The sequence below is a fragment of the Lupinus angustifolius genome, chromosome LG03 (assembly GCF_001865875.1).
Source record: "Lupinus angustifolius cultivar Tanjil chromosome LG03, LupAngTanjil_v1.0, whole genome shotgun sequence".
Taxonomy (NCBI): Eukaryota; Viridiplantae; Streptophyta; class Magnoliopsida; order Fabales; family Fabaceae; genus Lupinus; species Lupinus angustifolius.
Genome location: NC_032011.1, coordinates 27,048,400 through 27,075,383, shown reverse-complemented (window position 1 = coordinate 27,075,383; position 26,984 = coordinate 27,048,400). Strand labels below are relative to the sequence as shown.

The window sequence follows — 26,984 nt, the reverse complement described above, 5'->3', positions numbered from 1 at the left end:
GGTGAATGCACCATCACAATATATGGTTTGTCTTTGCGACAACCGGAAACATAGGCCATTGTAATCGGACACCAAGCATGCTTATCTTGTATAATATCACATTTTTTGGTATTACCAAAGTATATTCTCAACCATATGAGTAAGAAATTAATTCATTTCAAATAGCATAAGTCTCAATAGTATCACTATTAGGAAACAAATTATTGATTTTTTGATATTTCTATATATTTAGTGATGTCTTATATCACTAGACCAACTTCTTCTTTGTTAATATCATAATATATGATTATGTCCCAATAGTAGCATAGTGCATTGCCTCGTGAATCAAGTTAGTGATTTTTAAGATTATAGTTTTGTTCTCGTGATTCTAGGCCATGGATAACAAATTAGTATAATAGTTGGATAGTTTAATTACTACGTAATGGCAGTGAAGTTATCTTTCAGAGGTGCACGTATCTGACCCATAATGTGGAATGTAAGGACAAGGCAGCTTTTATTAAATATTAAATTAAATCATCATTTAATCAAATGCAGTTTGTTCGCATGGCTTAAGAGGCAATGAGTAATTAATAAACTAAAATAAAATCAATACTCTTCTACTCTACCACTTTACCTGACATTAAAGAAATTAACCAATTTGTTTGTCTTATCGAATTCATCACAAGGGAAACTTATCACAATGGAACCAGAAAATAATCCTGATAATTCAATAAGTTCATATCATACTGTAGAATATGCTTGTTGCAAAACAAAAAACTACATTATCATAAAGCAAAGGATTATGACTTTAGGAGCTCAACTATTAATGAAAAGGTACAGATTTTCAATTATTGTAATTCATGAATATGAACACTCATAACTACTTTAGTTTTCTACAGCAATATATAAATGTTAGAAATGGTGAAGTCTTAATCAATAGAAATTGAAAATTTTGTTAGAGTTTGCACTTATCCAATATTGCAATAAAATAAAATAACACCGATAATACTTTTGTGATAGATTTTAAATCATGGCCCCCACAAAAGCTAGCTTGATCCTAAAATTGCAAGAGTGCATTAGTCGTTAATAATGAACTAACCAAGATGTGGGACTTCAAGTACAACCAAGTTGATCACAACTGATGAAGTAAGATAAAAGGAGTTAGGTCACGTGGTTCATAGGATACCTCGAGAAGCATTAGTATGGTGCAACTGGGTGAATGCCAGTTGGATTCATTCAGAAATCCAATAAAATGCAGAGCATCCAGACTGACATCTCAACGTCTCTCTTCATAACTTCATCCTTTTTTTCCCATTTTACCCCTCCCTTTTCCACATTATTTGCTCTTATCCTGAGCCCTCTTTTGACAATGACATGTGCTTCACATAATAATCTAACTGTACCTAAGCTGTAATGCTTTTGTTATGTACTCCTCACTTCTTTCCACAAAGGTTGCACTTTCTTTCTTACTCTTCTTATTACTTCTCCACCAATACTTCACATTTTAGTGCTGTAAGTGAAATGCACTTGGTAGGATTTGTGTGGAAAAACTAAAAACATAACACTTTTAGGGTATTTATTTAGTGTTCTGCATTAATAAAAATGAAACAAAAATAAAAATAAAAATAAAAATGAAAATTTAAATTTTTGAATTAATATTAAAAGACATCATTTAGGACAATATATCCTTGTTTAAATGAGGGAGGTAGGGCTAACGAATGGGGATCACCTGTCCCAAAATAAATGTGTCCCCATGTCCTAAACTAATAGGATTTTTTTAAGTAATATACATATGTTACTTTAAGTTTTTAAATTTTTCTTTTTTAATGAAGTGTCAATTTTTTATTGGCTGGGACAGAAAAATGGGACAAGAATGGGACAGGTGATGTCTGGGGCTAACCACTTCCCACTCACAAAAATGTCATTCTCTTTCTAAGCAAGTTCCACTACGGTGAAAATTAAAACACGTTTTTTTTTATAATAGATTAGAATATACCTCCACCTTCGACCTATATATGCCTCTTTTCCCATTCCTCTCAATCTACAAAAGAAAATTACAAGAGCTATCTCAGCTTTCTGATCCATTACAAAATTTAGTCCGTTAACATTTTAGGAAAAATGGCCTCTTTTGTTTCTTCTCAATGCTTTTTCAAAATCTTGTTTTTGTTATGCTTATTTCAGCTTTCCTTTGCTTCTAGGAAGCTGAATGAGCTAGTTGAGGATCAATCTCAGCTTCTTCATTACCACAATGGTCCTCTTCTATATGGCAAAATCTCTATTAACCTCATTTGGTATGGTAATTTCAAACCATCCCAAAAAGCTGTAATCACTGATTTCATTACCACTCTCTCCACCCAAACACCACAAAGCAACCAACCCTCTGTTGCCACGTGGTGGAAAACCACCGAGAAATACTACAACCACCGCACATCAAAGAAAAACTCTCCCCCTCTTTCTCTCTCACTGGGTAATCAAATTTACCAAAACTACACTCTTGGAAAATCACTTAATAACAAACAGCTTATTCATTTGGCTTCAAAGGGAGACCAAAAAAACGCCATCAACGTTGTTCTTACATCTTCTGATGTAACAGTTGAAGGGTTCTGTTCTCGATGTGGTACACACGGGTTTTCTTCTTCTTCTTCTTATTCTTTATTGGGTAAGAATAAGAACTACAAATTCGCTTATATTTGGGTTGGTAACTCAGAAACTCAATGCCCAGGTCAATGTGCATGGCCATTCCACCAACCAATATACGGGCCTCAAAACCCACCATTGATTGCTCCTAACAACGACGTTGGTGTTGATGGAATGGTTATAAACCTAGCAACCCTATTAGCTGGAACCGTAACAAACCCATTCGGTAATGGCTTCTTTCAGGGCCCTTCTGATGAGCCACTAGAAGCTGCAACAGCATGTCCTGGGGTTTATGGTAAAGGGGCTTACCCTGGTTATGCTGGTGCGTTGTTGGTGGATCCAACTACTGGTGCTAGTTACAACGCTAATGGTGCTAATGGGAGGAAGTATTTGCTTCCTGCTTTGTATGATCCTTCTACATCTTCTTGTTCTACCTTGGTGTGAGGGTTGTGATGATTACTGTTATTGACACTGTTGTTGTTGTTGTATTGGAATATGTGGAAGGTATAATAGGTTGTACAAATAAGCTTAATTCATTTATTTGTTTGTTTCTATTGCCTTTAAGGATTAATGATTATCAAAGCAAATTTACTTTGGTTTGCTTTTAAATTATATCATTTGGATCAAAATCTGGTTCGCATTTCTGTTCTGACTCATTCATAAGATTCACCGTAAGTTTATATTTTGTGTCGTTTTGGTTTAAACATGAATTTGAGGAAAACTCTCGTTCAATTCATCATGGGAAGAAAAAATTCTATCCCACATATTAAGGATTCTTTCTATAAAAATCCAAATCCAATGGTTCTAGTAATTTGAATTAGTAAATAAATTTGAACTATTAGATTTTTATTGAAAGAATAACTAAGATGTGAAATGAACTTCTCCCACCATTTACTAGGATAGATTAGGATCACATGTTTTCAATGTGTTTTATTCTTTGTTTCATGTCAATCACATATTATTACATGAATAAAAATAATAATATTTTAATTAATTTGGGACATGTCATGATTTGGGTTGCAAAGCCTATCTTCCTTTATCCATTTGTCATATAAGGATGTGGTCCATGTGCATACTATATGTTTGCAAACCATGTTCCTTTACCCATTTTATATGTCCTTTTTATTTTGCCTGAAAATGAAACTGCAAAAACAAAAGTAATAGTGTTAGTTCACAGTTCACACAACTCGTAAAAGCTAACATGTAAAATCAGATCGGTGCTAGAGCAAACAGATCCAGGAATGCCTTTAATCTTTGACCTCGCGTGTACCTTAGAAATAGAAGGGAAAGGGGATCCACTTCGGTTAGAGTCTAGTACTAGATAGGATTACAATATGTGTTTAAAAATTCTTTCTAACAGTCATAGTTTTATATTATTTTTAAATAAAAAATAAATAAGTAAAAGTTTAAAAAATTTCAGCCACATATTCTATTAATAGTTTCTCAGAGAGGAGATAAACTCAAAACGACAGTATACCTTCATAAATTTAAATGATCCAGTTGAAAGAAGAAGGGGATTTTTACTCCATTTGAAGAGCCGTATCTTATTTCAAAATTTAGATTAAGTGATTTTTATACAACTTTACTATATTCTTAGAAAGATAATTGGTATACTAATACTTAATGTGAGAAAGTCATACATATTGAAAGAGATGAGTTTTATGAGTTGAGATACCATTGATAATATAAAAAAAAACAATATATTAATGATGTCAAATTATGGAAGCTAGTATTTTCTTTTACTTCTTCCTTTTCTTCTCCTTATTATGTGCAAAATCTCAATCTTAAATTAAAGCGTTTCCGTACCACATTCTAAAGCGTTTGTTGTACCAAACAAATTTAAAGTGTTTGTTGTAGTCAAGTTTGTCTCCACTCCTAAATTAAGGCGATATGAAGTATAAAATTGCTTTATTTTAATTTATCAAAAGCAACCACTCATTTTTTCAACCATGACAGTGACGACACAGATGTTCAAACATTTAAGATTTCATTTCAAGTGAACTCTCAATGAAATGAAATAAGTAGTTTAACAAATCACTACATCATAATTCATATTTAACACGCATATTTAACAGCACTTATATGTTGAACGCTGTTAAATATAAGAATATAAGATGGAAAAAAATTCACAGTACTCATTGAAAAAAATGTTGTTAAAAGTGTTATATTTAATATCACTTATTGAAGAAAGCGTTGTTAAAGATCATACTTCATATATTTAACCGCGCTTCTTCAATAAGCGTTGTTAAATGTATTATCTTTAACATCGCTTATTTAAGCAAGCGCTGTTAAAAGTGTGTTGTTATCTTTAACTGCGCTTATTGAAAAAAACACTATTAAAGATATACTTCATATATTTAACAACACTTCTTCAATAAGCGATGTTAAAGGTGTCTTATTTCTTCATATATTTAACAACAATTCTTCAAATAAGAAATAAGCGTTGTTAAAGATAACACATTTAACATCGCTTATTAAAGAAGAAAGTGATGTTAAAGATAACACCTTTAGTGAGCGGGAATTTTTTCAAATTCAATAACAAAAGCTCACATACAATAATACACATATTTTTTCTTCTTCTTCTCTTACTTTTCTTCTTTTTCTTCTTCTTCTTTTTCAAATTCAATAACGAAAGCTCACATACAAATTCAATCAGTTTATTATTTCTCTTACTTTTCTTCTTCTCCATGACATTTTTTCTTTTTTGTTTTTAGTTTCTCTCTTCAAACAAGTTATCAGTTTTTTTGTTTTTCTCTTCACGCATGAGGTAAATCATTATCTTATTTTAACTCATTTATTTCTTTTTGATTCAGTCTTCATGTTTGTATTTACACCATAAATAACAAGTCTTTATTTGTTGTGAAGTTATGCAGCTATGATGTTCTAGGATTTTGGCTATGGTTCACCGGTTTATAACACAAGGTTTGAGTGTAATGGTAAATATTATTTATCAATTGCCGCTAATTTTGTATTTTTTTATAACTTTTGCAATTTGTTTAGAGATGATATTTTTTATTTGTATTTGCAGCTTGCATTGATCGTTGAGGAACACATAAATACTCTGTAAGGACTTGCACATTGGAGGAAAAAGAATGAACAATTTGCGTAAGATCTCATTACTAATATGTTATTTTATAGTATTGGAATATGTTAAAGTTGAATGTAGCTAGAGTTGTTGGTGATTTAACAAATCTATTGTAAATGTGGTGGAGTTGGACATGATTGTCACGTGTTTGATAGAATGTATGAGAGAGCTATTGTCTTATTTAGAAAGTAGACATTTAACAACATTTGACTCAGTGAGTGTTGTTAAATGTCTACTTTCTACCGCGCTTCAAAAAAATGCTATTAAATATAACCTTATGACTAATGCACTCATATAGAAAGCACATCAAAAGCGCTGTTAAATGATAATTTTAAGCGATGTTGTTTTGCTATTCTGGCATAGTGAATATCTAACTCACACATGGAACAGCTAGCTAGGAGATGTGGAATTTATTCACCATCATTCCTTTATAGAAATCTATTGAATTAGAGGCCATATTACGTAAGTATCATTTTTTGGCCTAATAAAAGTTGGATTTTGGCTATAATATCATATCAACGTTTCATTTCAAAACTAGTTGACAATGAAAGGATTAATTTAATAAGTATTTAAACCACAAATTGGAGAATGAGGCACACAATGTATGACTTCTTTCTCAACATGTCCTCTACATAAGTTTGTCAAACAATGTGAATATTTTACCTTTGACCCATGAAGAAATATCATCTTTCGACGAATGATAATCATGAAAAATTGGACTTTGACTACAATATCATGTTAAGGTTCTATCTTGAAATCATTTGGCAATGTGAGAATGATATCCATATAGGTATTCAAACCACACTAAATAAGAAAAGGTTAGTGATATAAGACTTACCTCCTAAAGGAAATGAAGATATTGATGCATTATTGTAGTTGTAGAGCCGTTAAAATAGGATAGTTCACTTGGACTAGCTTGAGCACATTCAATAAATGAACAGACTTGGTCTATTAAAAGACCTCTCTAATAGAACATAGAGCACTTCGGCTCGATCAAATAGGTTCTTGGTCCACTAGGTTTTGGGTCGTCACACTTATAAAGCGTAAAAGAAGGCCCACGCTAGTTAAAACAATGGCCCACTATCGAGCTAAGGTAAATGATTTTTTACCTGAATAACAATCGATGTCTTTTTCCCACACTGATATGGAGCAAGCATAAGTCGTGGAAGAGGGATCATTTGTTACAAAAGTTTATGTCCATATGTCTCTATAGTATTCCATAAAATAATAAAAATATTGGTTAATTTTTTTATAATTTTTTTTCTAATTAAATAATATATTTTGATTGGCTTAGGATACCAATAGAGACGCCAACAGAGATACTAATAAAGATAAAAAGCAAACATGGTTGCTTATAAATGAGGCTCCACCATCCGAAGATGATTTTTTCATCAAAATATTTCTAAAAACAAAAAAAATAATGATCATAATCTCCTAGACCAAAAATTATTTATTGACTTTTGCTTTTTTGTTTTATATTGGGAATTTCAACATCAAATTTGTAGTAGAAGTCTAAAACTTAATATGTATTTCCGTTAGAGGATTCCAAGTGAAATAATATGACTCATGTATAAATGTGTTTAACTTAAATAACAATAATTTGTTTTTCTGTCAGAGGATTTTAAATTTAAGGAATCTTTATTAAATGTTGAACATGAGGTTGGTAGCAAGCTTAAAGATTTTGATAAGAATTTTGATTACTTGTGGCATCAAAGATTAGGCAATATATCAAAAGAAAGGATAATAATATTAACAAAAAGTGAGATTTTAACTCTTTTGAATTTTGGTCATTGGGATGTTTGTTTAGATTGTATTAAATGAAATCAAACTAAACCAATATCAAATAACTCAACCACAAGAAGTAGCAAACTTCTTGAATTGAAGTTCACTCCCCTTAAGTCCACATCTAACTACGGGAAAGTTCCATTATTACTAGGGTATGAGAATAGTAAATAATCATAAGTGAGACATCACGTCTGAAACCAAAACCTTAAGACATTAGTTTCATAGATATTTTCTACTTATAAACTCTTTCACTCCTCCCCACATATCCAATAGAGACTCACACTTGAATAAACTCAATACCTTCTATACTAAAAAATGGTGAGAGATTCCCTGTATAAAGAAATGAATTTTTTATTGGCCAGCTGATTTCTTCCTCAACTTGCATAAAATTGGATGTTTTTAAATAATATAATAATCATGTTATTAGATAATATAATAATTTATTTTTAATGTTTTTTAAATCGACTTGACTGTTTTTTTGGTACATTCCACTTGACTGTTTAAACATCTAGCCTGTGTCATGCATATATATACAGCATACAGATGTTTCATTGGTTTTAATTTGTTGACATTATCATGGAATTCGTGTAACTTTTTTAAGGAGAGATGTTTGGCCAGTAAAACTAAAACAATTAATTAATATACGCGTTCAAAGGGAAAAAACTTAAATAATTTTTACCAGTTATATTACATTAAAAAATTAATATTAAGTTTTGGCATGAAACTTAAGAATTTTACTGGTGAGTAGTGAAACACATATCTCATCATAAACTTTGTACCATTTCATGTATTCATTATTTTTTATTGGTTAAAAAAATAAAATATATATTAATTTCATATTTGATGATTAATGAAAAATAAATAATATATAGAGTAGTACAAACTTTAAAATATAAGATGTACTCCCCATTAGTGAGTATTGTACTATTGTGACCTACCACTTTCTTAATTCCTAACTTAATGAGGACAGACCAAAGAAAAAGAAAACAATGTGGGGTACAGAGAAAGCACTTTTAAAGGCCCAAGTTGTTTCTCACCATATACAATCTCCATAAGGGCCAATTCCTTCTATTTCCAAGTTGATCTTTATCCATCCATAGTTTCCACAGAAATGATAAATAAATTAATAAAAGAGTGACCTTGTTCGTTTTTTGGGACCTAAAAGCTATATCTTACCATATTTATAATGAATTAATTATTTTAAGGATGAATGAGTTTAACCTGTTAGTATTGCTCTACAAAATTGAATTATCAACATTTTATTCTTTTTAGGTATTTAATGAGATGTTACACCTTGTTAATAGAAACTTTCTTTGGGTGGGTATTCTCTTAGGGAATGAAGTATCTCCTTGTATAAGAAGATAAATTATCTCATCCTATCATGAAAAAATCATGACATGTCTCATGTTTTATTATTTTATACAAAAAAATATTTTTAAATATAAAAAAATAGCACATATATCATATTTTTACTGGCTAAAGAAGATAAATTATCTCTTTATATGACGAGATACATTATTCTCATTCTCTTATCTTATATTACTAAACCAACTTTTATTGATCTTCTTTTTTTTTGTTAAAATAATTTTCAAACCGACAAAAAAAAGTACTATTCTTGGTTTAGGGATCCATCTCATCAATTACTGTCCATCACATCAATTCAAAATGACAGCTAGAAAGAGACCAACCTTTCCGGTTTCAAAAACCCGTGTTTGACAGCTGTCACTTTTTCCTTTTTTCATTTTCCTAAAAAACAAAATTATTCAAAATTAATAAATACCAAAATATCATATCATCAATCCAACGCTTCACATTGCATCTCCCAAACAACGCAATTTTCGGATTTCGTACCCTCAAAATCCACCATTTCCCTTTCTCCGTGTTCCTCATATTTTCATTCATTCTTTCTCTCTCTAAAATTCAACAATGGCGGCAGCACCTTCCCCTCGCGAAGAGTACGTCTACAAGGCGAAGCTCGCTGAGCAAGCCGAGCGCTACGAAGAGATGGTGGAGTTCATGGAGAAAGTCTCCGCCGCCGCCGATAACGAGGAACTCACCGTCGAGGAGCGAAACCTCCTCTCCGTCGCGTATAAGAACGTGATCGGAGCGAGACGCGCTTCGTGGCGCATTATCTCCTCGATTGAGCAGAAGGAGGAGAGCAGAGGCAACGATGATCATGTTTCCGTTATCCGTGACTATAGATCTAAGATTGAATCGGAGCTCTCTAACATCTGCGATGGAATCTTAAAGCTCCTTGACTCGCGTCTCATTCCTTCTGCTTCTTCTGGAGATTCTAAGGTTTTCTACCTTAAGATGAAGGGAGATTATCACAGGTACCTTGCTGAGTTCAAGACTGGTGCTGAACGTAAGGACGCCGCTGAAAGCACACTCGCCGCTTACAAATCTGCTCAGGTTAACCGTTTTTTTCATTTTCTATGATTTTATAATGCAGATCTGATTGTTTAATTGACTTCATTTGCAATGTTGATTTCTTATTATGCAATTATTATCAAATATACATGAAAAAGTCAATTATATTAGTTTCTCTACCTCAACTGATTATATGAAAAAGGAATTAGTATTAGTGTTTCTTTTTAAGTGAACGGTTATTCATGTTTTGATTACTGGTTTGAAATAGCTTCTCCTGTTGTCATGATTTTTCATCTTTCGAATGATATAGTTGTGCGTTGTTCCTCTAGTATAATTTGAATTGAATTTGATTTTTGTTGTGGCCTTTCATTTGAATATTTTTGTATCTTATTGAGAGATGAATTCTACATGTGATTATGTTAATATGATTATTGATGCTTTTTGTTGTGCAGGACATTGCAAACACGGAACTGCCTCCAACTCACCCAATTAGGCTGGGTCTTGCTCTGAATTTCTCTGTGTTTTACTATGAAATTCTCAACTCTCCTGACCGTGCTTGCAACCTTGCAAAACAGGTTAGATTTCCAAAGAGACTGAATATCATGTCCATGTTATTTTTTTACTATAGGTGGAACACATTTCTGGATGTTTGTTGAGAGAAAAGAAGGTAATTGAATGGAATTGTTAATACTCACTGTCCATTGATTAATAGGAATATTTTCTGAAGTTTATTACATTTTGTGGATGTTGAAGCTGCAATGATTTTATGTTAGGTTCTATTACTTTCAGTATGGAATATAGAGTTTGATGTTGTATCCTTATAATCACTTTACTGGATGAATGGTCCGATTTTTATAACATTTTTTGGCTGTTCTGTATTATTCAATATTTGACAGCTGAGAAAAGATGATGCGGGATCTTCATGGAATATATTATTGTAGTTATCTTTGTTAAAGTGTTTGGTACAAGTGGCAAGAGCATGACTTTTCTATGAGTTGTCATGTTCTAATGATATTTCCCAATTACATAATCCTGAAAAATCTTCTTTCTTTTGATATTCGCTAGGCTTTTGATGAAGCAATTGCTGAATTGGATACACTGGGAGAGGAGTCATACAAGGATAGCACTTTGATCATGCAACTTCTCCGTGATAATCTCACCCTGTGGACCTCTGACATGCAGGTATTGATTTGAGTTTGCGATAAGGCCTGCAACTCTTTTATCCCATCATTTTCCCCCACATGAAATATATTTATTTGGTTTATTCTTTGTGGTGTTTCAGGATGATGGAGCAGATGATATTAAAGAAGCAGCACCTAAACCTGATGAACAGTAATAAAGATATTTTACTGCTCATTAGAATTGAACTTCTCCCCCGTATGTTTTTAAAGGGAGAAAGTACTTGTTTCCAATCTCGTTGGGTACTGAGATTTTAGACCATTCATGTCTGTTATGAATTATGGTTGTACTGGGCCGTTTTAGTTTGTCCTTCCATAGTGTTTCCAAAATGTTTATTTTTCAAGTTTTTATTATATGGAATTGTAATTTTAAGATTCTTCTTTCAAGTGAACTTGATTTTTCTGAATTTTAGTGAAAAAGGATGTTAGCTTTATTCATATTCTTTCCAAAAACCTCAAAATCTTCTTGATTTAATCTTTATCGGTTTTCTCTGTGATTGAGGATTATCTACCTTTGACTTTTGAAGGTCTGGTACCTTGTTTCTAGTAATTTGTATATGTGCTTCACGCCATCTCTACTAATGTCGTTCAGGTTTTAGAATCCTTACTTCTTTAGTGCTATTCTTTTTGGTGCATTCCGATAGACTAATGTTAGATACTTTTTGGTAATCGGTTTGAATGAGGAGGCAAATATTGGTTCTGTTTTATGGGAGCTACATTTCCTATCCCAAAGTTTATATCCACTCCATTTATCAATTATTGAAGTAAATTGACTCAAACTCCAGGTAGAATCAACCTTCATTTAGATGAAATTAAGCAGAATATATTTAATTCTGAGGACCGACTAGGCCGTTTACATACACCCAAGTATCTACCAGTTGTATCTTAGAATTAGATCATTATTTCATATTTCTGTCTATTTATATTTGAGTCAGATTAAATGTGTCCATACATTTTTTTTAATGACAGAAATCCTTGTCGTGACTGTAACCTATTGAATGCGTGATTGCGTCAAAGTATGCGTTCAACAGCTTCCCCACGCCATCGACCTCAATGTCACTATCAAAATATTTAAATACCTTAACATATAAAATATCATGTCATATTAAATTAATCATTCTTTCATATTAATCGTCTTAGGGGGAAATATTCAGCCTTCTCCTGTCGAAGTGAGATGATATACACGAGTTGTTCACAAATTTGATCGCTTGTGGGTTCAAGGAAGTATTGTCATGTATTTCTATGTGTGGGTCGTGTACTCCTAATGACATGAGGAAAATAAAAAAAGAATGGAGTGTCTTTAACTACATAGTAAAGGCTCATTTGAACGGCTTATGTTTTTTTCTGAGCACCTCCCTAATAAATTTAAATTCTTACTTCAGTTCCCAATTTTCAAATTTTGATTCATATTAGTCCTCCCACTAACCTGTTTATATTAATGATAACAAGATGAGTGAGATGTCGCTGTTTCATATATTTTTTAAATCAATCATCTTCTCTGGTCAATAGTTCAAAACAGTTATTTTAGTCCATTTACACTATGTTTGGTTGTATAGAAAACAAGAGGAAAGAAAAGATGAGTAAAGAAAAGTGGTGGAAAACTTCAAAAAATTTCCACCCTTTGGTTCCAAAATCAAATAGGGAGGAAGGAAAAAATTCCCACAAAAAACTTTTCCTCCCTAAGTTGGGAAGAAAATAAACGAAAGAATGAAAACCATCAAAAATTCCAAATTTGTCATTCATCATGAATTGAAAAAACAATAATCTAGGTGAAAATAAATACAATGTAATAAATTTCTTTGTTGATATTCATTTTTATGTGACATTAGTTAACTTAATTTTATTTTTGTTGTTTTTGAACTCACAAATAAATAGTAGTTATGTATGTTAAAAGATGAAGTGAAAAGAAAAAAGAAATATCATTACTTAAAATTATCAACAAAGTAACAAATAATAAATAAATTAGAGAGACAAAATATAAACATGTAGAAGTGAGATGATTAAAAATATAAAAGTGATTGTCGAATATCAGTTATATTTTCTTCTAGGCACACTATTGTGAAAAAGATGTATATAAAATGTTAATGATTTTCTTTGAATTTTATAAACAAATATTGTTATTGAACTTAGATTATGTGTTAATTAAAAAATATTAATTAATATTATTAAAAATAAATTATTTAGTAATGTAATTTAAAAATTAGATATTTACATAATTATATAGATATAATGAGGGCACTTATGTCATTTTCAATACATTATATAAATATGTTTTTCTTTCCTCTCACTTACCTTTCATTTTCAATCATACTAAACAATAAAATTATCATCTCATTTATTACTACTTTTCTTTCTTTCAATTCTCTTTCCTTCCACTTTCTTTCCTAATATGTGTATGTGTAAATCTAATATCTCTATATGAACTGTTTCAAAATGGAGTACCCTGAGAAGTTCACTATAATTGAATTATTTAAAAGCAAATGCAAGTTGATAAATGATCAATTTTCAGTATCTTTTATACTTCTGTCTAGTTTTCATCAAATAAAATGGAACACATACATCATTGAGCTACAAGAAGATGAGGATGTAGTATTTATCAGTATTCCTCATAATGTAACTCGTGTTGTTGTTGAAAACAAAAATCCAGCTTTTGTTGTTAATTTTAGTATGTTAATTCCAATTTCATTGTTAGTAATTTAAAATTGTATGTAGATAGAGGCCAATAATTAAAGGTTAAGGAATAATTAGGAAGTAAAAATAGTTTACAGTGTCTACTTGCAAAACACATAAAATTTAAGAAGTTTTATGAACTTTTCCTTTTTAAAAATAAAAGTGTTAAAATATATTATTTTTTCCTTATAAGTGTATTTACTTCTTCTTTACCGAAGAGAATCCTAACTCTTTTAGGGGCAGCTTTCTAAAATGTTTGGAATTAATATTAATGGATTCTTGTTTTTCATGGGCCATACTGTGGCTTAATTGACCCGATCTTCTCATCTGCTAGTACCACTATAACATTTCTTGGAAGTATTTTGTTGTCTCTATTTGGACTATTATATAATTAGTTAAGTATGTATGTAAAAATTAGATGAGGAAATATGTAACTAGAAAATGTTATTATAATGAGGAAATAAAGAATGGTTGTCGAAAGTTCAATATTTATATCTACAAAAGTTATGTTTATAGCAGCATGTATTGAATGTGTCATCTATTTCTGGCATCAGGTTAAGGTATGAAACATGTTATTTTCTTAACTTGTATGCAAAGATGCATTTTTCAGTCAATGTGAGTGAAATGATTATAAGACTCAATTGTTGTTGATATATTAATAACAATTTAGTTGCAAATTTGAAAAAAAATAGATTTTGTGTACATCAGGGAGACTGGGAGAGGGACCACAATAGAATCTAGAGAGGAAAAAAGGAGGGAGGGGATGGAAATGGTAAGAAAAATTATAAAGAAGTAATAAAAAAAATAGGTTGAGATCCTTGCCAGTACTGGATGGTCAAGTATCGAGTAAATCTCTTGACATGTAGCACTGGATTCAGTTAGAGAGAAACCTAATTCGAGTGAACAAAGATCATCTCCATTAAATGGAGAGACAATTACTTGTTTTTTAATGTATTTTCAATGACAAATATGATATTTCACTATATATAAAATAATAAAAATATCTTTATCATATTATTTTTTCTCTTGATTTTGTAGTATTTGTCTCTCCATTAATAAAAAGTATTCTTACTCAATTTGAATCCAATGGAGTGTTAAGTCACATTTGGCATTACCATGTGGAACCTCTAATGTTATTGTCTTATATATATATATATATTTATTTGATGGATAATATTTGAATTGATAGAATATTATCTTATTCAAGATTAAATTAGTTTAATTTTATTTAAATTTATCTATAATTTATATTTTTCTTGATAGTTATTATTTGATTTTATTATGTTATTATTCGTAACAATTTTTAGCAACATAATAAATTGTTTGGACTAGCTCATATTAGAGGTGAGTGTGCAACAAGTTGTGAAGGGATAAGCATGTCCTCACCCGTCTTTAAATATTGATCGGGTCAATTTTTGAACCTGAATTCGTCCTTACTTAGGATGGGACACGTGAGGGATGAGTCCAGAATAAGACGGGTCAAGATATGGATGAGTCCAGAATAAGACGGGTCAAGATATGGATGAGTCCGGGTTGAAAAATGACAAAATGACAAACATAGATTTTTTTCCTCAAATCTTTAAGCATGCACAATCAAAATTATAACAATTTGTATATAAACTTAACTAAAACTTACATCCCACATATATCAATATATAAATTACAAACCATAAATTGCATCTTTCAAACTAAAAACCATTACAATCATGTGATTGAAAATTATAGAAGACATTGAAAATTTCAGAATAATTTAAATTGTCAAGTGTCAACATAAGCTTAAGTGTTCTTGTGAATGATAAAAAAGCACATGAGAACAACATGCCAGTACTAAAAAGTTCACAAAAAAATGAATACAATAACTAGCTATTAACTGAAAAGTGAAACTTAAATTGGAGTTCACACGAAGTAACAAAAACTAAAAATTAACTGATTTTCTATCGATCAAGATTCATGTTGCATGCTCATAGTTAACTCTTTGTGACTCGGGAATCTTTGTCACCATCTCTGCAAAAAAAATAGTCAAAATTATATAATGCATATTTTTAATTGATGGTTTATTACTATTTCAATTTTTAAATAATTAAGGGGATATACAAACTCAAATTGGGATAATCAAGTGTATCCTATTGACTTATTTATTAACAATATAATAAAAAAACTCATTCATGTCACATGTCACATTCTCCTCACATTAAAACTCCTTCATGCCACATGTTACATTCTTCTCACATTTTTCCTTCATGCCACATGTCACCTCCTCCTCACATTTTCCCCTCCTATTATGTTCTATGTTATTAATTAAAAAATATAAAAAAACTCATTCATATCACATGACACTTCATTCTCACATTTTTTTTTTCTCCTAAAATATTCTATGTTATTACTATGTACCTTATCACATTATCCTTACTTTTTATATATTTATATGTTAATAATTTAATACTAATTACCGTTTGGTTTTTGTTATGTTAAAATGCAATAGACACTGAACATTAGATGAAATCTATCTATTTTATTAACAATATAATAAAAAAACTCATTCATGTCACATGTCACATTCTCCTCACATTTTTCCCCTTCATGCCACATGTCACCTCCTCCTCACATTTTCCTCTCCTAAAATGTTCTATGTTATTAATTAAAAAAAAAACTCATTCATGTCACATGTCACTTCCTTCTCACATTTTTTTCCTTCATGCCACATGTCACTTCCTTCTCACATTTTTTCCCTCCTAAAATATTCTATGTTATTACTATGTACTTTCCCACATTATCCTTACTTTTTATATATTTTATATGTTAATAATTTAATACTAATTACCGTTTGGTTTTTGTTATGTTAAAATGCAATAGACATTGAACATTGGATGAAATTGAAATCATTTTTCACATTCAAACTATTTCTTTACATTAATCTATGTATATTATTTAATGTTTACCATTAATCTAAGAATAATTGTATTTTTCACCTCATCAAAGTTTTGTGACACCTTTCCCACTGAATTTTAATATTTTAGATTCTTTGAATTTTTAAAAAAATCAAATTCCAAATTGAAGTTTTTTATAACTTTTAAATATATTCATAATAAAAAAAACTCATATAGTATAACGATTTGATTTCCATTTTTTCATTAAAAATCGTATTTATGTGCTTGAACATGCAAATATACAGGTAAGATATGTATTCTTAATAATGTAAATGTATGAGTAATATGTGTGGTTTAACTATGCGAATGCATGAGTAACATGTGTTTTCTTAGTAATGCGAATGTATAGATAACATGTATGTTTTTAGTCATGCGAATGTACGGGTCACATGTGTGTTCTTAACAATACGAATGCACGAGTGACACGTATTTCTTAACCATATAAATGTATATGTAATATGTATTATTAATCTTGCAGCAAAGAAGTATTACTCCGTGCTGATGCACGGGTAACTTGCTAGTTACTATAAACAAGAAGACTAGTACACACAACTCAACATTTAATACCATACGTAGTTATAGTGCATAGATCTATTATACAAAATTTTACAAAAACTAAGAAAATTTAGCTAAACAAAACATTAGTTAAATAAAATATGCAACACTTTTATGTAAGCAGATATTCAACCAAAGGGAGTAAGTAGGCAGAGAATATCTGACAACTTGTGACCTCCACTCTCATTCTAAAATGTAGGTGCCACTATAATTTTCATTTGGACACAATGTACTGCAATAACTATTAAAAATTAATGATTAATTTTGTTCAAATAAAATTTTACTACATAAAAGATGCTTTGTCATATCAATTATAAATAAATTGCATCAATTATTTTGAAGCTTATGTTTTAAATTTTATATTTTATATTTTGTGATAGTCAAAGTTTAGAAATAGTGCGGTTACCTACCAAAGAAAATGACTAGGATCTATTATGGATTGGATGGTGGCTTGAAAATAATGGGAAAAAATGAAGAAAATGGGTTGAAGGGTATTGGGGTATTGGAAATCAGAGGCAGTAGCATAAGCAATAACAATTTCAAAGAGGAATAACAAACAATAGAGAGAAAAAATAATCAACTCTTAAGCGTCATAGTGTCGTTCACTCTCATTGCAACAGTCCTTCACTATCCATGAAAATTAAACAATGAAAAAATGGTAAAGAATAAGAATGATATGACAAGTAATGTGAATATGTTGTGTGGACTTCTATATATTTGAGTTATATGGACTGAACATAATGGATAATGATAGGTACTTATTCAATTATTTTTGATATATAACTATAAGGAATAGACTGGATGACTCGGACATAAACTCGAACCCATCTTTTTTTTATGATATGTCTATCCTTTTAATCAGGTCTGTCCATTTTTATTTATTTGAACGAGTCAGACCCATCCCTATCTCATTGATTGAGATGAGTCTATGGGTCGAGCCGAGTGTTACTCATCCGTAGCTCATATTAAAGTTATCAATCTTTACTATTTTAAACTTTTATAGTATTCACATTCTTAAAGATTTTTGTTAAATCTGAATTATAAATCATTTTTTCTTAAATTGTAAAACCCCAATACCTTCTAAACAAACATCTTAATCTAATAATCTCTAGAAAAAATCGGTGGAGTACAATGGGTGTCACTTGAGGAACACAATGAGTGAGATGATTAGTATGAAAGACATCATAAAAGGCTTGGCTACTTCTTTGTTTAAAAGGGCAACTGATTTACAACAACCAAGCTTTTCCCATGACAACTTGAGAGAGTTAGGTTAACAAAAAAAATTCAACGGTGGGTGTCTATAAACTTTTGTATTATAAACTTTTGTATTCTATAAATATAGAGTATAATGTATTTATTTTGTTAGATAAGAATTTATACAGAGTCACTACATTATCATATATTATTATCACATCAATTTTTTCCCTCACAAATATATAGAACTCCTTTACCTGCGTGTTGTTATTTCCCAGAACTTGTGGTCTTTGAAATTGCCGCGAAGATTGGATCCAATTCCTCTTTATACTTTTCGCTTTATTATTATTCTTTATTTTTATTCATGCGTGTTCAGTCAGATATTAGTTTTCAGCTTTGTGGTGCCAATTCAGCAGTTTGAACTTTACAACGCATGCAAAGGAAATTGCAAGGAGGAACATGTAATGGACCCACGGGAATTGTTTAAGAGCTGTCAAGTTGGGTTACGTTGTTTCCATTATGACTAAAACTCATCACGTGTTATGACTTATGACCAAGCAAAGAAAGAAAGACAGAGTAAACGAGTATCACGATAAGAAGGAAAGTTATATATATTTGGTATAATTAAGGATACATCTTATTAAACAACTAATTAATCTCTTTCAGATTGTGTAGTTATCGTTCTTAATAAATATCATTCTCAAAAATTGACTTTTTACATTTAACCTAGTACGATATTTTGGTCAATATGCATCTAACCTTTCATAACATTAAATTTTTCAATCTTCTTAAGATGCATGCATAAGACATTGTTGATATTTTTGGTACAACAAGTGAACCGTATCGTTCAAGTAACAAAGTCAAGTAAATATCGTGATATTGTCATCAGAGAGTAAAGTAAATTTATACTAATTCTTGAAGAAGTGGATTGAGTATATATTTACAAGATTTAGGATTTTGATATTCATTTGGTTTTTGAATAAAGTTGTAAAAATGTAAAAGTTAAACTATGAAATTAAATAAGTTAAGATTGAAGTTCATCTTTCTTTCTGTTTGCAATCTTTAGATTCAATTCCGCATAACTTGTGAAATTAAAGATTTTGATGCACATTTTCTTCGAATCATTTGTATCAATTCCTTGAGTACAAAATCCTTAGATAATTACTCAAATATAAATTCATTGGATATTTAACCAATTATCTAGTCTTAAGTTTAATGTAAAAGCAATTCATACATCATTGTTCATTCCTAGAGAAGGAAGATAAACCAAATTTGATACCAAGTTCAACTTCTCAGTTAAACTTGTATATAAGATCAAGAATTTAGTAGCAAAGTAAATTCAAGCATTAAGCGCGAGATAAACTTCCCAAAATCAAATAATTTGTTGGACCAGACTACGACGGGGAGCCTCCAACTACCAGGGAGTTCCATTGTTACATGGGTATGGGAAGAGTGAAGAGTCACAAGTGAGACACCACGTCTTGAACCAAAACCTTAAGGCATTAGTTCCATGGGCCTTTCCTTCTTATAAAACCCTTTCACTCTTCCCTACATATCCAATGTGGGACTTCACACTTGAATAAACCCAACAATCTCCCCCTCAAGTGTGGGTACCACACACTTTCCGGTCCGCTCCCCCTTAAGTCCACCATGTCCCAGCCAAACCATCAGCTCTGATACCACTTGTTGGACCAGACTGCGACCGGGGATCCTCCAACCACCAGGGAGTTCCATTTTTACATGGGTATGGGAAGAGTGAAGAGTCACAAGTGAGACACCACGTCTTGAACCAAAACCTTAAGGCATTAGTTCCATGAGCCTTTCCTTCTTATAAACCCTTTCATTCTTGCCCGCATATCCAATGTGGGACTTCACACTTGAATAAACCCAACAATCTACCCCTCAAGTGTGGGTACCACACACTTTCCGATTCCACTTCCCCTTGAATAAACCCAACATAATTGAATACATTAAAGAATTGAATCCAAGAGTACAAAGGTTATAAGATTACATTTTCAATCCCAACACTGAAAAACTAGTCACTCATCCTTGCCATTACAATACTCTTATCATGAGAAATTACGAGAAATTATAGATCTAAAGTCGTTCCCACGACTTCTCTCCTCATCTCTAGTGTTTCTCTCTCTAAAATCGTGTGGAAAAAGCTTAGAAAATGGTTGGATAACTCCTTTTAATTTTCGTAACTGCCTATATTTGTTTCAGACTTCTGGTCTCTCACTCAAGCTAGAGATTCCCACTTGAGCGAGAGAAATGACCACTTTCAACCATGAACACCTCGCTGGGGTGAGGACTAGGCGGGGCAACATGTTCTTTTTTCTTCATTTGTCGCTTGAGCGACAGTCCCTCGCTTGGGCGAGGGACATGCAGGGGTTTAAACATTTTTTTCTTCATTTGTCACTTGAGCAACAATCCCCTCGTTTGGGTGATGAGCATTCTTCTTGCTTGGGCAAGGCTGTGGCTCAAGCGAGAGGTGTAGTGTTCAAAAACCTCAAACTTCTCATTTTTCTCCTCTTTTTAATGTTTCTTAGTCTGCAATTGACATAAACACATGTAAGTTCCTAAACAAGACAAAATTAAACTAAGTTCTTGGAAGTTGTACACAATTTGCATCATGACAACACACTAAGTACCCCAAAATCATATACATTTTATTCATAAAATGGCACTTAACAGACATGTGAGATGATAATGTATTGTTAATAACTATCCCACATGATGCCACAAAAGAATTCATCAATGTGAATGAAGTTTTTGATCGCGATTGAATGAGTTCTTATGTTATTTGCATATATGTATTTTATTTCTTTTAATTATCTATTTTTTCCTTTTATGTTCATTTAGATAGTTGTATGAAAAATTTGTCGGGATGAAAAGCCATTGATGTTCATATCACCACAAAGGACATCTTTTTTATTGAACGAAAGTGTTCATACTGCTGATAGTCTTCAAGAAAACCCAATAAGTAATTACTCATTGCACCTTATAATGTTGGGTGGACATTTTTTTTGTAAACATAATTTATCTTCCACATAATGTAGTTTGTTTATCATTTTCTAACTATAAAATTTTTGTAAGCGTCATTGGTTGTTGATCGTATAAATCACATTGAAGAATAAATATACTATATGGATTCATTGGTTCATGGTAATGTGAACTAGTACCTCAACTCGACATGAGGACATATTCACGAGGTATGTGGTTTTATTTGGATTATAACATATCTTGAAGGAAATTATTATCATTTACATTATAACTATGTAGTTTCCCTTGTTTAGGAGCATGCAAATTTACATATCACAAATTCGCTTAAAGACTACGTCAAACATCATCAAATGAATTCATGTAAAGGTAAATTTCAAGCAATTATAGTATACAAATTTCATGTAAAGGTATTTACATGTGTTCAAAAGTTAATGTTATTTTGTTTTTAATTGCAGTGTCCAAGCTAAAACAACTCAACTGATTGCAACTATTATGTGATGTACTTCATGAAAGAGTTCATCCACTAATAACAAAAGAACGTCGTACAAGATAAGAGCATATAATAATTCAATAATGTATTGACATACTCTTAGATCATATTATACAACTTTGGGAAGAATGGACTATGTCCTAATTGTTGAAAGATTAGTAGATTAACCAATATATAGATAGGCATACACTATATTGTTGGATTGTATAGATTTGGAAATAAAAAATGTACTTATTGTCATAGTAATAAGTGAGGTTGATTATATGTGTTCTGTTGCTTTAAATTGTTGATTATTTAATCTATATATATATATATTTATTTGTGTGTTTTGTGTTGCTAGATGCAAAAAAATGTTTGATATAATAGTATTGTTATATGAAATAGTACTATCGTGAGAATCAACAACACTTGCTCTAGCAGGTGTAGTTGAAAGTATAGATTTGACACATTCAACATTGTTGTTTGATAAAGAGTTGTTAATTGTTGCATATCTAACACTTATTTAAAAAATTATCCTTCAAAATGGCACATTTAATATCACTTTCTCAAGTTGAATGTATAACAATCAAAAGCATTTTATGAAGCATTGATTGGACACTAAGTACAATGCTTTAAAAATAATGCTGAATCTTATCTTATATTCTACACATAGATAGCTCTCCAAAGAGTTGTTGAATACCAATTTTCATTGTTGTTCATTGTTGTTGTTTTTCAATTTTGGCATTGTTGAATGTCAATTTTTAAGCCATTCTTTTACAATTCTACCATAGTGATTAATGAATAATTAAAATTAAAAGAAATTAACTGAATAAATATTCTTTGATCTTTTATACAGAAATATTTTTTGGAAGAATATTCAAATCTAAAAGGAATAATCCCAGCTGGCATATTGTTGATTCGTTGTACAATTTTATATACGTACCGTACATAATTCCTCCCGTTATACATAAAGAAATGTGTTTAATCTTTTATTCTTTTCATTCAAGATCCAAAAAGTGTGCATCGATTTATATGCAGAATACACATGCATACAATAATAAAACACTAGATCTCAATTTTTGGTTATTCTGTGTTGCAGGAAAGAATGTGAAAAATTAAGTAATATGAATATATTGTATATGATCCACTCCAAAAATTAAGAGTGGAAAAAAAATGAAAGAATCACTAACTACAGATGAATTTTAATTGTATACATGATCATCACTATCAGCATGCTAAAGTCATTGTTTCTCTTAAAGACTCTGAATGAACCATCTTAATATCCTTCTCCATTGATCTCTTGTTATTAGGATGAAGCAACTTAAACCAAAACCCTTCTTTCTTAGCACTCTTCTTATTATGATCTTCATCACCATATTTTCTTCTTCTTGGAAGAAAAGCTATTGATCTACTCTTCACAATTCCATGCTTGGAAGAAGAACTCATTAGAAAGATTGAATTAGAAGAAGACCCACTTTTTGTTTCCTCAAAAGGGTGCATGGGAGAAGCACAAGAAGAAGCAGAAGAAGAAGAGTAATATGAAGACAAAGAAGAAGAAGCAGAAGATGAATCACAAGAAGAACAAGAAGTTGGTTTTTTAGAAGAAGAAGAAAGGTGAGAAAGCTTGTCCTTCAAACAAAGAGAACATACACCAGGTGATTGGTGATGTTTGAGATGCTTCTTGCAACGACCATTGGGATTGAACCAACCAACTATGTCTTTGTTCTTTGAAGAATAAGGTCTTCTTAGGTTTGCCATTTTGATTTGTTTTAGTTTTCATTTGGAATGTGAAGGTGGTTAATAAATAGATATGAATGAGGAATGTGAAGTGTGTTTGAGTTTCCGTGATAGTTCATGGGAGCTTCCTCAAAATAAGTACTTTTGACGGTTTTGTAGGTACAAGTTGAAGATATTAGACTTGGAATTTCTTTTGTTTCGAGAAATTATAAAATGAACGATGGTGATGGAGACAAGTGGGATATTATTTGGTGGTTGTGATTAGATCTTGATGAGTACGTGGAAAGGGCAAAGCAATTTTTTTCTGTGGGCGGCATGGAAAATCTCAAATCCATAAATTAAAAAAATGGGTTTGGCGTGACAAAATCAAACCAGCACTTTTGTCTAGTGAAATGTTCTCATATCTTTAGAGTCCATTTGGGAGATAGATTTTAGAGAGGAGAAAAAAATTGTTATCTTACAAATATATTTTACAGTTTGAGACTTTTGTTTTCTCTTCAAAATCTAATTTATAAACAAATATTCCCTTAAATTATCGGCTAATAATCTATTAATATTCCTTGAAATAAAACTTTTTTTAAACTTGCATCTTATAAAATATTTTGAAAGTGTCATATATAAATATTTATTACAAAAAACATCGGGGGAGCCATAAGCCATTGCTTACTTCCTTCACACACCAAAAGTGAGCACCCCCTAAACAAACGCTTACAATTGCTTTTAAGGTATTAATTAAAAATTCAAGAATACAAAATATGTATTGAAATTGACTAATGAATTTTTGAAACCTAAAAAACTCATTTTTTAATAAAAATTTATTTCTGAATTCATTATTAATAAATGTCCACTATAGTGAAAAGAAAGCTATGGAAATACATTATTCTATAATATTACATGTTATTTGTAGCAATATTTGGTATTACTGAGTATATCATCTCACCTTTTAGGTAAGTAATAATATCTTTTGAATTCGTATCACTCATAGGAATCAAATCTTTGACTATAAGATAAAAAATACTCATAAGTTTGATGAATACAACCGTTTTATGCTGTATAAATCTGGGACAAAGATAGTAAAGACTACGCGGCAAGGTTTATTCCCATCCTCCACTTTTGTTCTGTCTATGTTGCCACGCTTTGCTGCTATGCTCCCACACTTTTGCCATATTTATGTTATTCAAACATGTAAAAGAAATATATGACATTCAAACAATACCACACTCACGTTTATATGTTGTAATTTTAGATAAAAAATACAAGATTAGCTATAAACAACAAAGATCAAGATAGTCCTTAAGTCATTTGCCCCGGTGGTGGTCCAAGAATTAGGTCAATAAAGCCCTTGCTTAGGCCTAAAAATATTGCTATGTGCTAATATTATTTCTATATAACAAAGTGGCTTCATTTTAGTACTTCAGGCCTTTATAAGTCTCCTAAAAAATACTTCTAACTGATCCCTTTGGTGTAGTGGTGTAGGCTATAGGCTTCTGAAGCAACTCGAACCTCACATTATGGTCATAGTGGACAAATGATGTGAGGCAATTGTAACTTTACACTTTGTATTCGTGAAACTATCCTCTCTTGCTCTATGAGCTTAGTGTCTTTGTAAGTTAAGGGTATTTGTGATAAACGTAACTATAGTCCCATGACCAACATCATTGATCTACTACAGGCTAAGGCATAGAAGCTCTATTCTTGATGTAACAAAGACGATGGATTTCTAGTCAATTTGTGAGATGAAATATACTTGAGATATCTCACAAGTATTTTATGTTAGGAATTTCTTGTGATTGGTAAAATACCAATCCTATCCAATACTAGAATCTTGAATTTCATGATTCTCATGCACATATATGAATCAAAGGGTGCAATGTCATATCTGAATCCATGTTCCTGGATGTGCTCCTTTGATCTACGTTTCTGAAAGAGGTTTTGTGGTATGATGGTCTTCCTCAACCAAATCTCTGATTCCTCTTGGGACTTGTGTTTTCACTCTGATGGGGAGAGGAGAAAATTGAATTTGATTTGGTGGGTGGAGACCATAACCTTCCTTATGAGTTAAGTTATAGGGTTTACATTATCCCCTATGGGTTAACCTGATGGGTATCCACCCATTAAGCTCATATTATTTATCAACTTTTAGAAATATAAGGGGAACCAGTAATTAGATCACTTATAATGTAACCCCAGAAATAAATAGTTAATATCATTTTATCGAATATATAATGTCCACCTTAATTAGAAATTATAAATTTATAACAATCTCTCACTTCAACTTCATATCTTTCTGAAACAATTATATCACAGGTTCTTTAGGCGCGCATCCGTATGCTATTTATATTTAGATTTCTCCTTAATACAATCTGGTTCATCTCATATATCAACTATGGAACCACCGCAACTTTTATTACATTTAAGGAATATACATTATGTTATTTGGTTGTCCATTAAGGTTCATGAAGTGAAATGTCGCCAAAGTGACCTCTTTCATGGATAAAACTCATGAGGAATAATGGATGGAAGTGTGTATGGTCATTCATGCGGGTATTAGCTGGCCCAAAGGAAAGTTAATATTTGGCCGAAGATCATACACACCTGTGATGATAAACATGTTATAATTCTAAAGTTTTTTTTAAACATGTGACTGATGAATCAATCCAAAGAGGGATTCGTCAGTTGACATGCCTTATTATAAATGTTTGATCATTACAACAAGAGTACCACTTGCAGTTAATATCATTGTCCAAAGACTTGATGTTAATGGTGCACTAGGTATCTTGATTTGGACATACCATTTTTAGCACATTGATAATTTTAAGTTGTGAGCATATTTTAATACTTTGTCTTTTGTCTGAATCAGCTACATCAATTGCTTCTATATCTGCGAATTTGAATTCGATTCCGGTCCTTAATGGTGATAATTTTAAGGACTGGAAAGAGAACATGGAAATTGTTCTTGGCAGCATGGATCTAGACTATGTATTAAGGGTAGAGCAACCCCCTTCTCCTTTGGAATCCAGTGCCTCTGAAGAGAGTAAGGATTATGAGAAGTGGGATCGCTCTAATCGCATGAGTCTAATGATCATTAAGCGCGACATTCCAGAGGTCTTTAGGGGTACTATCTCGGATGAGATAAACAGTGCCAAAGCTTTCCTTGCTGAGATTGAAAAGCGCTTTGTAAAGAGCGATAAAGCGGAAACAAGTACTCTGTTACATAACTTGATTTCCATGAGGTATCAAGGCAAGGAAAACATAAGGGAATACATTATGGGAATGCCCAATATTGCTTCAAAACTTAAGGCCCTTAAGCTTGAGATGTCGGAAGACTTACTCATACATTTGGCCTTACTTTCTCTTCCAACACAATTCAGTCAGTTTAAGATTTCTTATAACTG

General features: G+C 31.4%; 3 protein-coding genes across 4 annotated transcripts; 2 read left to right on the top strand and 1 right to left on the bottom strand.

Annotated features, from left to right (window-relative positions):
• Nucleotides 2,014-3,228, top strand: LOC109344273 (protein EXORDIUM-like). The gene has a single exon (XM_019582980.1). It carries the CDS (start codon nucleotides 2,098-2,100, stop codon nucleotides 3,058-3,060), a length of 963 nt encoding a protein of 320 aa, XP_019438525.1. The 5' UTR covers nucleotides 2,014-2,097; the 3' UTR covers nucleotides 3,061-3,228.
• On the top strand, nucleotides 9,316-11,525 carry LOC109344272 (14-3-3-like protein). Its single transcript, XM_019582979.1, has 4 exons — nucleotides 9,316-9,898; nucleotides 10,309-10,431; nucleotides 10,922-11,038; nucleotides 11,139-11,525. The coding sequence occupies exons 1-4, from the start codon at nucleotides 9,413-9,415 to the stop codon at nucleotides 11,190-11,192; spliced, it is 780 nt and encodes a 259-aa protein (XP_019438524.1). The 5' UTR covers nucleotides 9,316-9,412; the 3' UTR covers nucleotides 11,193-11,525.
• On the bottom strand, nucleotides 22,817-23,671 carry LOC109344271. Of its 2 annotated transcripts, XM_019582978.1 has the most exons (2): nucleotides 23,452-23,671; nucleotides 22,817-23,385 (listed from the first exon to the last, which is right to left on the bottom strand). In XM_019582978.1, the coding sequence occupies exons 1-2, from the start codon at nucleotides 23,608-23,610 to the stop codon at nucleotides 23,080-23,082; spliced, it is 465 nt and encodes a 154-aa protein (XP_019438523.1). In that variant the 5' UTR covers nucleotides 23,611-23,671; the 3' UTR covers nucleotides 22,817-23,079. The 2 variants fall into 2 exon arrangements, with proteins under 2 accessions (XP_019438523.1, XP_019438522.1); XM_019582977.1 differs by having other exon boundaries at nucleotides 22,817-23,668.

What these genes read in the sequence shown, in the direction of transcription:
- LOC109344272 (XM_019582979.1), top strand. Translation starts at nt 9,413, where the DNA reads ATGGCGGCAGCACCTTCCCCTCGCGAAGAGTACGTCTACAAGGCGAAG. An exon ending in CCGCTTACAAATCTGCTCAG is followed by an intron (nt 9,899 to 10,308) that starts GTTAACCGTTTT and finishes TTTGTTGTGCAG; the next exon opens with GACATTGCAAACACGGAACT. An exon ending in CTTGCAACCTTGCAAAACAG is followed by an intron (nt 10,432 to 10,921) that starts GTTAGATTTCCA and finishes GATATTCGCTAG; the next exon opens with GCTTTTGATGAAGCAATTGC.
- LOC109344273 (XM_019582980.1), top strand. Translation starts at nt 2,098, where the DNA reads ATGGCCTCTTTTGTTTCTTCTCAATGCTTTTTCAAAATCTTGTTTTTG.
- LOC109344271 (XM_019582977.1), bottom strand. Translation starts at nt 23,610, where the DNA reads ATGGCAAACCTAAGAAGACCTTATTCTTCAAAGAACAAAGACATAGTT.